The sequence below is a fragment of the Macaca nemestrina genome, chromosome X (assembly GCF_043159975.1).
Source record: "Macaca nemestrina isolate mMacNem1 chromosome X, mMacNem.hap1, whole genome shotgun sequence".
NCBI classification, from domain to species: Eukaryota; Metazoa; Chordata; class Mammalia; order Primates; family Cercopithecidae; genus Macaca; species Macaca nemestrina.
Genome location: NC_092145.1, coordinates 82,100,497 through 82,116,176, shown reverse-complemented (window position 1 = coordinate 82,116,176; position 15,680 = coordinate 82,100,497). Strand labels below are relative to the sequence as shown.

At 40.7% G+C, this 15,680-nt stretch overlaps 2 protein-coding genes across 10 annotated transcripts in view; both read right to left on the bottom strand.

The window, feature by feature from the left end:
- LOC105464741 (histone deacetylase 8) overlaps positions 1-4,957 on the bottom strand; it is a 275,966-nt gene extending 271,009 nt beyond the window's left edge. The window contains exons 1-4 of one of the 6 annotated variants that reach the window (XM_011712794.2): positions 4,518-4,957; positions 3,924-3,976; positions 882-1,012; positions 25-166 (exon numbers count right to left, since the gene is read on the bottom strand). In XM_011712794.2, coding sequence (XP_011711096.1) covers positions 25-166; positions 882-1,012; positions 3,924-3,976; positions 4,518-4,742 — 551 coding nt within the window. In that variant the 5' untranslated portion in view covers positions 4,743-4,957. The remainder of the gene's footprint in view (positions 1-24; positions 167-881; positions 1,013-3,923; positions 3,977-4,517) is intronic. The other 5 variants (XM_011712792.2, XM_071089069.1, XM_071089065.1 and 2 more) reach the window with 5 other exon arrangements.
- A 6,037-nt stretch (positions 4,958-10,994) lies between these two features.
- LOC105464743 (phosphorylase kinase regulatory subunit alpha 1) overlaps positions 10,995-15,680 on the bottom strand; it is a 130,686-nt gene continuing 126,000 nt past the window's right edge. For all 4 annotated transcript variants that reach the window (XM_011712795.3, XM_011712796.3, XM_011712798.3 and 1 more), the window contains 2 exons: positions 14,558-14,758; positions 10,995-13,332 (listed from right to left, as the gene is read on the bottom strand). In XM_011712795.3, the coding sequence (XP_011711097.1) occupies positions 13,159-13,332; positions 14,558-14,758 (375 nt within the window). In that variant the 3' untranslated portion in view covers positions 10,995-13,158. The remainder of the gene's footprint in view (positions 13,333-14,557; positions 14,759-15,680) is intronic.

The window sequence follows — 15,680 nt, the reverse complement described above, 5'->3', positions numbered from 1 at the left end:
AAAACAGAAAGGTCATTTTCTTACTTCTTTGCATGATGCCAGCCTCCAGACCAGTTAATTGCTACTTTGCACATTCCGTCAATCAGGCATTGGGCAGCTGTGATTGTAGCCCCTCCTACAGCTGCTGCATAGTCAAATATCCCTTCAGTGGCTGGGCAGTCATAACCTTAGGGCAAAAATCAGAAGAAGTGGTTAAAAGATGAACTGGAAAAAGAGGAGGAATAGGTTGAGGTGTGAAAACAACCTAACCTACTAAAAGGCTACTGTGCTAATAACAGCTCCAAGTGAGACAGAAACAACTCCAATGTTGGGGATATAATTTTTTAAAAGGTTAGAGCTAGAAAGGATAAACCTTCCTGATGAACTAGTCACAGGCTATAGATAGAGAAACCAAGGTGATATGTCTTGTCAGTGGTCACACAGAGCCAGGCCTGGGACTCAGCTCTCTTGACCCTCCAGTTCAATGTTCCTCTGCTAAACCATGCTGTTTTTCTAGACTATCCTGCTGGTCACTTACAGTTTTAAAAAATGCAGCTGTTTAATGAGGGATGAGGGAGAAAAACTTAGCCAGAACATAAATCTGTATTCCAGTTAAAATATAAGGTCACAGGACAGCTAAATCAGCATATATATAGCCAGACCAGATCTGAGCACTGCCAATAGGGCCTAAGCAACTGAAAGGTTTTCTTTCATCTAACCCATCATGTGGTTTTGCTCAACTCATATGGTTTGCTTGTTTAGTGAGTTATATGAGGCTAAACCAAAAGATTAAGATCGACAGTTAACACATGATTTCTTAATGAAAAAATATTTAAAAATCATACAAGTTATTAAAAAATTAGGCTGTCCATCTCCCATCACTGCCTGGTAAATGACTTTACCTAGCCCATATTCTATGGAGTCCGGATGATCATCATCGCCCTCTTGGCTGACCTTCTGGAGATGCTGCAGATAAGCATCAGTGTGGAAGGTGGCCATCTCCTCCATGGAGGCCACTTTGGGCTTAACTATCCTAATAATAACAGAGAGAACAAAAAGAGGTGAGTGAGTCAGACCCACTGTATGCCAGAAGCTAGAAACAGAAGCCAGCAGTCTGAGAAGAAAATACAAGTCTCAACTTCTTGTTCCAATAGGCTAGAGTAATAAACACATTCTGTTCTTCCACTGCACTGTGCGGTCTTTACTGCCTCACATCTACAGTAGTGACTCTATTAATAAGGGGCAAGAGGATAGATTTTCCCTTGAGTTTATAGGTAGGTAAACAAAAGTAATTATATTCAAGTTAAACAAATAATCAGGTATCAGACAGACTTTACCCTGTGAGTTACAACTTTCAGGACAAACTAATAGGCAGGGATATTTTCATTTGAACCAGTTGCTAATTGGGCTATCTAATCCTTTCAGTTATATCTTTATTTTAATAGGCAGCTATGTTATCATGCATTTTGAATTTGGAGTCAGATTTGGAGTCAGAGAATTGGGTTCCTGTTCTAACTCTGTACTTACTAGCTCTATAACCTCAGGTAAGTTGACTGTTCCAGAGTTCAGTTTTCTTATTTGTAAAATGGGGAACTTTATGGGACTTATGTGAAGATAAAAGGATAACACATACAAAAATGCGTGGTGGATAACTATCATTCTATTAACGGATAAAAAAATGGGCAACTCAAAATGTAATGTTTCTAGACTTGAACCCTCCTATCTGCCTCTGAGAGCGAGGCGAGAAGGGGCAAAATGGTTGGAACTGGGCTTCACTTGGAACCTCTCAACCTACTTCTCACAAAAAAATGACAAATAGAAGTGAGTGAGGGAATAAAGGGAGCTAACCCAATAAGAGGCCTTCCCACATCTAACCTCTAGCTGCCTATTCCCCATTTCCTCTTCTTGACCCCACAGCTGCCACTACTGTTCTCTAGCCCTTGCCACTTAAAGGGTGGTCTGTAGACTAGGAGCATCAGCATCCCCCAGGTGCTTGTTAGAAATGCAGAACTTCAGACTTGCCTCAGACCTGAGTCAGAATTTGATCATTTTTAAACAAGATGATTTTTAACAAGAAGATTTTTAACATGATGATTTTGAAACAAGATAACATATTTTAAGGTGATTCATATACACATTCAAGTTGAAGGAGCCCTGACCTGGGCCACAGGGAGGCAGCAGTGGTTTTAAATGTCTGCTGAATGGGAACACAGCCATGAGTTTATGATGAATTAATATGACTATACAGGCTATTACTATCACCAAGGTAGCTGGAAGAAATCCTGTGGTTTGGACTCAAAACTGAAATACATAGCCATGACCCAAGAATTCTTGCTTCTTAAAGAAGACACATCTATACCATCAGAGGTGAAAAATCTACCCATTAAAATAAAAATTTTGTAATATCTTGGACCATATTTCCCAGTCCTAAAAGCTCCCTCTTCTAGTACCCTTCCATTTATTTTGTTAAATGTTAAAAAACACTTACTGAAAGCCTCCCTATTTAACAGTAAGCAAACTGGACAGTTTTGCTTTGCTTTGATATCTTGTTCGTCATAAAATAATTTTTTGAAATGTTAAATAACTTTAATGGAAGGCATATAGTTACTATGTTAACCAAACCATATGGGTTAAAAAAATGGTTTAAAATGGGTGTGGTGGCATGTGCCTGTAGTCCCAGCTACTCCGGAGGCAGAGGCAGGAGAATCGCTTGAACCTGGGAGGCAGAAGTTGCAGTGAGCCAAGATGGTGCCACAGCACTCCAGCCTGGGTGACAGAGCAAGACTCTGACCAAAAAAAAAAAAAAAAAAAAAAAAAAAAAAAAAAAAAAAAAGGCTTAAAAATTCCCTTAAGAAGGTACAAAATGATTTTGTTAATAATAAGAATAAAATCTGAAAGCCTATTACACTCCCTTCTGGGAGATAAATGAAGCATAGCACACTAGCTGGTATGGGCACTTAGCTATTTGGCCAGAAATTGTCATAAGTAATCCTATATGTGGCAAGGTTATATTTGCTCTTACAATGGCATCAAATACAGAAATGGCAATAAACAGCAAGTTCATGTTTTTGGAAGAAACAGCTCTCTCTTGAGTTCTGGCTCAGTCTTAGCAGTTTTCTTTGGTCTTGACCTGTCTCCAGCCTCACCCATTAAAGTTTGGTGGCGGTGGTGGGTTGTCTAAAAGTCTTAGGTTGAACTCACACCCTCAAATCTGGTTTAGAATGAAACAAAATCAAAAGAAAAATGGAACACCTCCTAGCTGAACACCTTTTTGTATCAGACTGGTTTTAATACCCAAATGTACTTAAAATCTCCATAATGCACTGAACCTACCCCTGAGATACTTAACCAAGCAATTGAGCTGTATTTCTAATGAACCTTAACTGCTTCCTGCACTTTCCACCCCCCCGTCCCAAGTTCTCTTTTCTCTCTCTCTCTCTCTTTTTTTTTTTTTTTTTTTTTTTTTTTTTTGAGACAGAGTTTCACTCTTGTTGCCCAGGCTGGAGTGCAATGGTGTAATCTCTGCTCACTGCAACCTCCACCTCCCGGGTTCAAGCGATTCTCCTGCCTCAGCCTCCCGAGTAGCTGGGACTACAGGCGCCTGCTATCACACCCGGCTAATTTTTTTGTATTTTTAGTAGAGACGGGGTTTTGCCATGTTGGGCAGGCTGGTCTCAAACTACTGACCTCAGGCGATCCAGCCACCTAGGCCTCCCAAAATGCTGGGATTACAGGCATGAGCCATGCTCCTGGCCCCCCAAGTTTTCTTAATTCTTCAAGAGCTTTCTTGGGATTACAGGCAGATTACAAACACTGTGAATACTCTCACAGAAAGCTAAAATAATTTTTTCAAGAGACCGTTCTCTTCCTTGCTCCACTGTGAAGCAGGATATTAAGGCTAGGAACACCTAGCTTCAGGGCTACATTCAAGAAAGACAACTTACCTCATTTGCTTATGCAGTGCATATGCTTCAATCAAAGAATGTACCATACTGGCCTAAAAACATCAGCGGGGGAAAAAAAAAAAAAAAGCAGAAATAGTCTTAAAAGTTTAATTCAGCAAAATCCCCGTCAATCTCATTATCCTGAACAAAGGAACGGATTAACTTTGTTTCAACTGGCTTCCCTTCTGTTAACAGTTACAATACACTTTAGACAATACAGATACAAAGTATCAAAATCTCTAAGGTGAAAGCTACCAGGCCTTAGGTAGGTGATGGAACACTTTCCCCCTGCAGCTTGTTTTCCCACGACTTCAGTGGTCCCCTAGGAGTGGAAACTGCGTCCTCTCCCCGCCTCCGTATACCCCCTCCCCCACTCCTACCTGTCCGTTGGGCGTCCCGCAGAGACATGCTGCGGTCTCAGAAACAATGTGAGAACACTTCCTTCTGATACAGCTTTAGGTATCTGATACAGCTACTCGAAATTTCTGAAGATTTCCCCCAGCCCAGTGTCCTCTCCGCTTCCTAACGTTCTTTCGTCCACTGCCCCCACCCCCACCACAAAAGCCCATGGTCTTTCATCCTGACTTCTCTTACCCGTTTGGGGATCTTGGCCAGGGAGTCACACATACTGACATACTCGGGACTATAGATATAAACCGGGATCAGCGACTGCCCACTGTCCGCCGGTTCCTCCGGCTCCTCCATCTTCCACTTAAAACCGTTCCGCAGGCACCTTCCAGATCTGGCTTTTTTCGGACTCGGCCAGGGCTCCAGTTCCTGCTCCTCTGATCGGCCGCAGCGGTGCTCCCTGGTCAACATTCCCTCCTATTCTTGAGATCGCCGGAGACACTATCCCCACTCCCCGTCCTATTGAAGGAATAGATGGGACTTCCCAGACCAGACTCCCCTCATTTAGCGACCACAGTTCAAGAAAAAGGGTTTGGCAGATGTAAAAGTCCAAATAGCTGTCAATTAGGATCGATTGTTTTATGGCACAAATAAATAGGGTCAAAACTAACCATCCTTGTTGCCCTACGGGGCCATTTGAGATGAAGTCAGACCAGTTTCACAGCATGCTGGGAGATGTAGTTTCCAGAGGTTTGAGCAACGGAAGAGTCCGGGCTAACCACTAAAATACCCGCGATTTTGAGTTTTAGCGCTAAGACCAAAAAAAAAAAAAAAAAAAAGGGAGGCTGAGGCAGGAGAATGGCGTGAACCCAGGAGGCGGAGCTTGCAGTGAGCCGAGATCGAGCCACTGCACTCCAGTCTGGGCAACAGTGCAAGACTCCGTCTCAAAAAAAAAAAAAAGTAGCCTCAACTCTTTATGAATTGTTTCAATCTGCAAACACATCTATTTCATCCATTTAACCATATAAACACAGATAGAATGTGGCCACCTAGAGCCCCCACCATCCAGTTACATCAGCTGCCTATCCTAAGGATAGGCTTTTTTTAAATTTTTATTTTCTGGTGGGGGCGCTATTTAATGGCACAAATGGTTTGAAAAGTTTACACAGTAAATTCTGTGATGCAATTTTGTAGTTCATTTCTTTTCATCATTAACTATCCATGTCCACATGAAAGTTGACAATCTCAATAATTTACTCTGGCAAATCTGATAGCACCTTCCCAAGAGACTGGCTGGTGCAGTGGAAATTGCTTGGTAGATTCCAATCGAGCAATGATGTCAAATGTAACTCCTTGAACATTAATGTGGTAGGAAGGTTGCAAGCAGTGGTGTTTGGCAACTGCAGCTCTTCTCCTTCTACCTCCTTTTGTTTCTGCAGCTTAGGGAAATATTTTAGATTTGGTGTGAGGGTCCAGTTTAAGACCATCTGAGGTGGTTTTAGAATTACCATCAGCATTTGGAGGTTCCTGGAGGCCGCTATGATCTGAAACAAGGTGGCCAGTGCTCAGGCCCTCAATTCTCGTGGCAACCTAAACTGACTTACTAACACCACTGGGACAACCCAATATCCTTACTATATTTAAAATCTGGCTTGCTTTTTAGACTTTAAACATTTATTGAAGATTGTGACATGCACATTGGATATATTATCTCATTTCATCCTTGCAACAGTCCTATAAAGGAGGTTGCAATACACCCATTTTACAGATGCAGTTTAGAGAGAGAAACAATTGTTCAAAATCACATACTTAACAAGCAGATAAGGCCGGGTGCGGTGGCTCAAGCCTGTAATCCCAGCACTTTGAGAGGCCGAGATGGGAGGATCACGAGGTAAGGAGATCGAGACCATCCTGGCTAACATGGTGAAACCCCGTCTCTAGTAAAAATACAAAAAACTAGCCGGGCGAGGTGGCGGCGCCTGTAGTCCCAGCTACTCTGGAGGCTGAGGCAGGAGAATGGCGTAAACCCGGGAGGCGGAGCTTGCAGTGAGCCGAGATCCGGCCACTGCACTCCAGCCTGGGCGACAGAGCGAGATTCCGTCTCTAAAAAAAAATTAAAAAAACAAAATAACAAGCAGATAAGCAGGAATTCAAAATTAGGTCAGTCTGACACTGAAGCCATTTTACATTCCCGTTATTATATAAACTTGATTCCTCCAGGATGACTTTGTGTTATGATATAACTTTGTTCGCCCTCCATTTTGTATCCCTTCAATACTTATTCTGAAAATCTTGGGGGTGTTCTGGTGATGTGCTCTGTAACCAGAATGTAAGATCTTATGTTTCTTTTATTTATATCTTCCCATAGCAACTAGTTAAAAGGTCTGCAGTTGTTCATTCATCAAACATTTATCTGATATTAAGTGTACAGTACAGTTGAGGATTCAAAGATAAATTATAATGTGATCTCTGCTCTCAGGGAATTTGCATTCTTACACAGAAGATGGGGCAAATACACAAGAAACCAAAGGCAATGCAGAGTCAGACAATGAATGTAGGGTGCTTAGACTACTTAATAAATATTAAGTACTAAATAACTGGTATTTAATAAATGGTAACTAGAATTCACCTTGGTGGCATTTGAGAGCGTCTTAGAAGGTGGGTAAGATTTTGCTTGATAGGAGCCAGGAGAAGGCATGCTGACTAGAATGAACAGCATACACAAAAACACAAAAGAGAAAAATTCTAGTCGAGTTTAGCTAAAAGGGCCAGATCATGAAGAACATTGAATACCAGGCTAAAGAGAATAGACTACATTCTGTGGGAAATGAGAAAACACATTTAGACAGAAATAGTAAGGAAAAAAGATTTCTATAGCAGCAGTGTGTAGGAAAGATTAGTTATTAAAAGGCTAGGGGCAGTTAGAGTGCCACAATGGTCCAAATAAGAAGTGATAATGATTTAAAACTAGGGTGGGGGCAATGGGAACAAAGGAGAAATAATGTACAGGATAGGTTCAACAGGACTTCTTTATTACTTGGATATTGGTGAGAGGGAGGAAGATGGAAAAGGGTTGCTGAAAACTCTTAAATGTAAACTCTGGGTAAGGAGAAAGCTAGAGGTAGCAATATAAGAAAGAGGGCAATCAGGAGGAAGAACTCATACAGTAGGACAGAATGGACATGGATTCTGATTTTAAAAGTGTTGAAAAGTATTTCAGAAATTAATGGGTTAAACGATTGCAGTGACACACACACACACACACACACACACACACACACACACACACACATTTTCCATATAAAGAGGAGAAAGCTGAAGTCATAAGAGTGGCTGATATAGCCAAGGGATGTGGCTTTCTCCACTGGGATGCCTAATAGTCATATCCAACATTTTCAAAACCAAGCTCCCAATTTCCCCATCCAAGTTCTTTCCACTCCTTTTCTATCTTTCATAGCTCAGTAAAGATACCAACATCTATTCAGTTGCCTAAGTCAGAAACCTGGGAGTTATTTGGGTTTCTTCCTTTCCTTCACCTGCAGATCCAGTCCATCAGCAATTTCCATCGGTTCTACGTCAAAGACGTGCCTTAGACACATTCACTTCTCTCACTCTGTACTTCCACCACTATAGTGTGGATACTATTTTCTCTCACTTGAACTTTCTGCAGTATCTACCTGGGCTTTGCTTCCATTCTTGCTGCCCTACAATCCATTATCTTTGCAGCCAGCAGAGTGAGCCTCCAAAAATAAGTAAATCAGATCATGTCACAAAACCTACCCTACATCCTGGTGAGGACCTCTGAACTAGGAAGAAGAGTGTCATTTTTGGAAATGCCTGTGTATAAGGGTTGAGAGGAGAAAAAGATGTCAGAAAGAAGACAAGGAATGGTCAAAGACCCCTTTTGGCCATTAGAAACTCACTGGTGCCCTATGGAGGCAGGGGAGAAAGCCAGATTGTGGGGGTTTAAGAAGTGAAGTAAACAGTTAAATGTAGCTTCCTCTTTGAAAAACTGTGATTGTGAAAGAAAGGAGTTAGTCTAACAGCCTGAGGGGACGTCAGAGCCCGGAAATTTTTTAAAGAGAAAACTGCACATGTTTATAGACAGGAGAAGCTAGAGGACTTGACTGAAAGGTGAGATAATGATGACTGGCAACATAAGGAGAAATGGGACTTGTCCTGGGCCTTCAGGGATAGGCAGCGGAAAGAGGGCAGGAGATAGACTGGCCAATTGACACCCTAAATTCTGGACGACATGAAAAGGTCTTGTTTCCTGTGTCCTTTCTGATCTAGTAACAAACGGCTGAATGGTTCTCAACTGGAAACACTATCCAAGTACCCTATGCAATGTGGCAAGATGATTCAGCTATGGAGAAAGATAAATTGTTGCACAATGCTCTGGAATTGGCAACCTATTCCTGCAGCTAATCTCAAAGGGAGGCTAGACACTTGCTCATGGTTAAGAAAGCACAAATCCGGCCGGGCGCGGTGGCTCAAGCCTGTAATCCCAGCACTTTGGGAGGCCGAGACGGGTGGATCACGAGGTCAGGAGATCGAGACCATCCTGGCTAACACGGTGAAACCCCGTCTCTACTAAAAAAATACAAAAAACTAGCCGGGCGAGGTGGCAGGGGCCTGTAGTCCCAGCTACTCGGGAGGCTGAGCCAGGAGAATGGCATGAACCCGGGAGGTGGAGCTTGCAGTGAGCTGAGATCCGGCCACTGCACTCCAGCCTGGGCGACAGAGCGAGACTCCGTCTCAAAAAAAAAAAAAAAAAGAAAGCACCAATCCTGCCACAGGTCCCTCACCTCAATTTTCCACATTCGTAATACCCATATGGTTCTTAAATTGGGAAGATATCCCTTCTCAATGTACTGTATTTGCAGTTGGAGGACTTGAGATCAGAGGAAGTAGGTTCAATCTTGCCTTCAAAGCTTGCTAGGGTGAAGTTACTTGACTGGGCAAGTTACTTGACTCACTTTCCTCAATCATTATTGCTAAAGCTAACATTTGAACCAGTAAGTTCAGGTTGGGCTGTGCCATTTCTTTTGGTGCTTTCCCCTGCCTTTCCCCAGAAGGGGAGGCAAACAAATTACAAGGGCACCGCCCTTCAGTGAATGAGCAGTCTTCTCTGCTCATTTCACTATCTGTCCAGTGACACTTCAACTGTCTTCAAGTGACCCTTGTTTTCACACCACTCCCTTAATGTCATTTTCCTTGGAGAGTGTAGTTGTTGAGAATGTGAACTCTGGAGTCAGACTGCATGGGTTCAAATTCCAGCTCTATTACTTATTAGATGATTGATTTGGGGCAATTTACTTAAACCCTCAGTGCCTCAGTTCACTTACTTGTAAGATGGAGATGGCAGTATCTATCTTACATGGCAATTGTGAAGATAAAATAGCTCATGCTAAGTGCCTATATAACAATGGCATTTGGTATGTGCTCAAATATTGGTTATTTAAGAGCCATTATGCCAAATAATTCTATATTTAGTGGGGAAGGGAGTTTCCCCCCCACTGTCATCCTTACCCCCATACCGCTACTGCACAAGTACTACTAGTGGTTTGAGAATAAGTTCTTGGTTTTTTGGCTTAGCCTTAAAAGAAATCACACATCAGCTAAATATAGCGGTGACCATATCTTTCAAACTGAGACATTTTTTGAGAGTGACACAGTGTTATTGATAATTATGCCAGTAAGACAGGCATAAATGGGGGCTGTCCTGGACAAACCAACACCTGAGGTTACTCAAGTTAAAAAGGAAATGAAGACCAAATGTGGAAAATACTATCTTAATCTCTGCTGCATTAGTGCAGATACTAGGTACTTGGTAAACAGAAAAAGGAATGGCAGAGGTTTTGCCAGCTGTGGTGAAGAATGACTTTTGCCCCACCAGTTGTGTAAGATTCCCAGAATGTAGTAAAATTTCATTAACCAGGATGGAACTGTGGAGACAATGTTCATCCTTGCTGAATAAATCCTGTTATAGAAAAGGCTAACAAATAGCATAAACAAGATTCTGCCAAATATTTTTAATATTTAGAAAAACAAGTTGTTTTAAAATACCCTTCATTAGGGAAGAAGCACCATTTGTACACAATTGAAATGCTGAGTAAAAATCTGTTTTATTCATTCATCAGAAAATGTTCCCTACAGGCCAGGTGCGGTGGGTCACGAGTGTAATCCCAACACTTTGGGAGGCCGAGGCAGGTGGATCACCTGAGGTCAAGAGTTCGAGACCAGCCTGGCCAACATGGTGAAACCCCATCTCTACTAAAAATACAAAAAAAATGAGCTGGGCGTGGTGGCACATGCCTGTGATCCCAGCTACTCGGAAGGCTGAGACAGGAGAATCGCTTGAATCCGGGAGGCAGCGGTTGCAGTGAGCCAAGATCAACCCACTGCGCTCCAGTCTGGGCGACAGAGCAAGACTCTGTCTTAAAAACAGAAAAGAAAAGAAAAGAAAATGTTCCCTATAGATGTCAATAAGCCCGCTTGAATTTAGTAAGCCTTGTTTGAGTGGGTATGTATTTGAATGATTAAACTGCATTTCTTTACATATATTATCTAACATATTATAAATGTATTATATACTATATATGTACTATATATTAATATTATTCTACTTCAAACCAATGAATGAGCTTTGACTGTACTGTATAATTAAGCAGAGTATGTAGAATAAAGCCATGAAATAAACTCCAATCACAAAAACACATGTAAAGTTTTACACATTGGCACCAGACATGATTTAATTGGAAATTCTTATTATTTATTCTATTTTCAAAACATAAGTGCTTTTTGAAAAAGTCTAACATGTCTTTTTAGTACCACACACTTAAAATGAACAAAATACAAGTAGAGTTTTCTTAAAAGTTGCTTTAAAAGTTAAATACCACTGTATGGGGACCATAATGACACAATTTCGTAAACTCAGAGAAATGCAGCCCTTCGAGTCAGTTCAGGCGAATGAGTGGATCTTTTGCCTGGGGCACTCCAGATATACTCCCTGAGATTGGGGTACACTTACAGCCAGTGAAAAGACAAATAGTTTCAGAACAGGTTGTAAACTTTCTTTAAAAGTGTCCAGAAAATAATGTAGTCAGAAAGCTACTTACTGTGTGTTTCCATTTGCTGAGAGAAGTGCTGAAAAGGTTGGCTGTACTCTCTTTGTTTCTACTATCTGTATTCTATCACCCTACTATATACTTACTTATTCATTGTATTCATAAGATTGTCACTGGTTCTGAAAAAATTGTTTCGAGAGTCCCTCATCCCCACCCTCACCATTCCCATTATTGGGGAAAAACCTTAGAAATCCAAGATAAAGGAGGGGGTTGAAGTAGGAAGTTATCTGAGTGCAAACAGGGAAGTTAGCAGAGTCTCTATGCACAATTCAGAAGAAGGAAAGTTAGGAGAAAGATTTGTCAAGCAAGGTTACCTACACATGGGACCAAGGAAGAAGACTAAAGCTATTCTTCCACCAACCTGTGTGTGTCAATCTGAGTCCACAGTTACACCCCCTCTCTCACATGCAACATTCTTACTCAGTCCATCAAATGTAGATACAGATTGACATACAGACACATCAAAACTGCTTACATTCATAAAAATTCCCATGTATGCTTACACACACACACACACACACACACGCATGCACAAATATGTGTCTTTATAAGAAACAGACATATGCCCACGGATACCATTTATATAGGGATATGCACACTAGAATTAGGAAGTGAAGATATATATGAAAAAGTTTAAGAATAGATGGGGGGTGGGGTGTCAGGGAGTTGAGTTGGATGTGGTAGAAAGTAGGTGAGTGAGACAGAGACCAAGAGCACATGAAAAGAATGCTAAGTAGAGCAGCTATAGACTAGACTGCTGAATTTATCTTTGCTCAAGACAGAGGCTTCAAATTATTGTCTGTGTTGTGTATTGGCCCATTTTTCAAAGGCAGGGATTAGGCATATAAGGCTGTCTTCAGGGAACTAAGCCACCTCTGATTCCCTCTCTCTTCCCCTATATATAAGACATTGTCTAGGCATCTTTTCTTCTTTCCCTTCCTCTCTGGAGTTGGGCTCAGGGCTCCATTTCTCTGGGTTATTCTGCATTTTCTGCTGCAAATACATCTCTGAGTACCAACAACCTTTATAAAATGTGATTTCAAGTGTTAGTTCAGAAATTCTTAAATATGCACACTGCACTTGCATTTTTGGATATTTCACCAAAGCGAGAGAGGCATTATATGTGCAGACACAGACAGGGCAACAGTAGAGACAATGATTCTACACAGAAACAATTTTATCACTCAGTGTGAGGCAACCGGTAAGTAAGGAAGAAAACCATGATCCAGTACTCTCTTTTCCTAAGAAAAGGCACTTAGAATAGATAATTCTAATTTATAGAAACATAAATACTTAACAATTTAGAGTTATTCATTTGAAATAATGTCCCAAAGTATCCACCACTCATATACACAATAAAATCACAAATAAGAAAAACCAAGCTTTAGGAATAAGTTATTATTAACACTTGCTCCCCAAACAGGAGTTAGAAAACTATGTTGGTAACAGATCTAGAGAATAAAAACACATGCAAACTTTTATGGATGATGAAAGAAATAAAGCCAGTCATGACAGGCCTGGTTGAGTGTTCATTATACTCATAAGATTGTCACTGGTTCTGCAAGGTGAGCCTCCAGGTAAGTGTTCACTTCTTCTAAAGTAGTTAGTTTATCGAAGAAGTTCTCTCTTCTTGGGAAGGATGGGACAGAAAGGGGCAGGGTCAGAGTGATTAGGCAATAACACTTTAGTTCCATGCACAATCAACCGAGGCAGGGACCAACTGTCAAAAGGCTCCCAGAAGCCAGGAACCAAAGCCCTCATTGCATGGCACAGATGCTGTGGGGCAGGAACTCCTGCACGTAGGTGGCGGCTGCCTTGGAGAGGTAGGTCATGGTGCCAAACCTGCCACTGGGTGCACTGTCATACAGAAGAGTACAGATGCCAGATGCGGGATCCTTTGCCAACATGATATCATCTGCGCCGAGGGTTTTCTGTTTGGTTTGTAAGGGTAGAAGAACACAGGTGAAAGGAAAAATTACTAATCCTACTAAGTAAAGTCCTGATCAATATAATTCAGAACCTCCTCCCCAACACCAATTAGTTGGGCCCTAGGCTGTTTATCCAAGAAGAAATAGGATTATGGACGAAAGGGTGAATATGAGTTTGTATACAGGCATTTTTCACTAGGTCCCCAAATCATGCAAATTATTTAAAAATTATTAATTGTTTAGAATTTTCCCCATTATGATCAATTTCTAAAAGTTAAATATAATCATTAATCTATTGAGTCATACCTATTAATAGACAAATGTTAACACAAATCACCCTAGTGGAGTTTCGGTCTGACTCCTTCTAGTACTACTAATTTCAGCTTGTATTCTTTTATGCTGCATTTGATCGTGATTTCTTTCTAAGACGACTTAATTCAAATAGACTAAGTTTTCTGAGGCTAGAGGTCTATGCCTAAAAGGGAACACATTTTTAGATACATAGACTGACAGCAATCCAGAATATTTAATATTAGAATTGTCCTGGAAAAACCTGGATACTTTTCTTTTGCATTTCCTCCCAAGGGCTAACAGAATGAAAACACCAATTACATGTTTTGAAAATTTTCTTATTGCCAACAGTACCTGTCCTTCACTTATGTGCCCTGTGAATACAGGCAACATTTGGGACACTTTCAATAGTTTGTGTTTTTGAATGTGGATAATTTCCTGGAAGAAGATTTATTAAGAAAATAAGAAAAATGTAGAAATAAAAATTTCACTTTCTTATTTTCCTATAGGTGAGTAGCAAAAGCAAAAGCAAAGCAAAACCAAAACCAAATCTCTTTTCCTTAATAGTTCAGAAAGGATGTGCCATCCAATAGTTTCTTATTAGGTCCTTAAAGCTACAAAAAGCATTGTGATCAGAAATTTGAAACATGATGCTAATGGTATGCTTCAAGGCCTTTCAGGGAAAAGCATAAAGCCTCCTGAGTTCCAGGCAACTTTACCCTCTAACACAAACCACAAAACACATGGTGAAAGACAGAGGTCTTCCTGCTGTCTACTTCTTTTGCAAACAGAGCTCAGAGCCGCTACAAATGAGGCCCAGAAAAGAAGTATGAGGAGGAGGGCACAAGAAGGTGACCACGGCTCCTCAAAGACCTCTGAATGTTATAAGGTTAGAGTAAAAACATTTCTCTATTGAGAAAACAACAGGTTTGCCTACCTGTTCTTGAAGGAACAAGTCATTGGCAATATGCACTATCTTTTCCACAGCAATGATGCTTCCGATGCTATGAATTTCAATATCTGCCAGCATGGTAAGGACAAGGATGGCTTCAACCAACAGCTGGCGGTACTCTGGCTGAGGTACACGATTCAGGACAGACTCCACATGAACAGAGAATTTAATCTCACCTGGAGTCATCTGTGATAGAGAAAAAGAAAATCACTTCCTAAGAGTCCATCATCCAGGAGACATCGATTACCTGCTCTGAAAGGCAGTAAAAACACTGTAGCCATGAGCATCGATTCAGCCCCCTTCAAAATAATTGAATAAGTAAACTGGTTCAATCTTTTTGGAAGGCAATCTGGCAATGCATAACAAGAGCCATGAGTGTCCATGCCCTCTAACCCATAATCCTATTTCTGAGAGTTCATCCGAAGATAGTAATTCAAAAGAGGAATGAAAGCTCCATATAGAAAAGTACTTATAGTAGCTTTAGTCACAAGTGTAAAACTAGAGGTAACCTAAACATGGGAATGGCATATCATGGCATAGCAACTTCATGCGTTTTTACATGACTGTTTATTAAAATCTGATGACTGTAAATAAAGGAAAAACTTGGGTAAAACTTAAAATTGTATGTATAATACATAAAAATTAGAATTATGTAAAACATCGCATACTATTAGATTAAAAAGGGCATTAAGAAATGTAAAGTTATTTGGGGGTGAAGGGGATTGAGAAGTATGTTTTGATAAACTTGTGTTGAGTATATCCTCTAGGGAGGCAATGTAGATTTGTAGTATAAAGACTTGGGTTCAAGTCTTATCTTTGTTAGTTACTAGTTATACAACCTTAGACAATTAATCTCTAAATTTGTTTCCTTATCCATAAATTAGGAATCATAATTCCTTCTTTGCCTATTTTACATAATGGTGTTTAAGACCAAATTTAAAAATGTAAAAATAATGTTTGGAGACTCTTAAAGGTACTATTCAGGTATGTATTATTAATTATATGAACATTTCACTCTTGCTTAAATGTAGAGAAAAGACAAATGGGGGACATGGCATTCTTGATTAGAGAAAAGGCCTGTAGGCAATAGTGAAGCCCTGAAGCATAG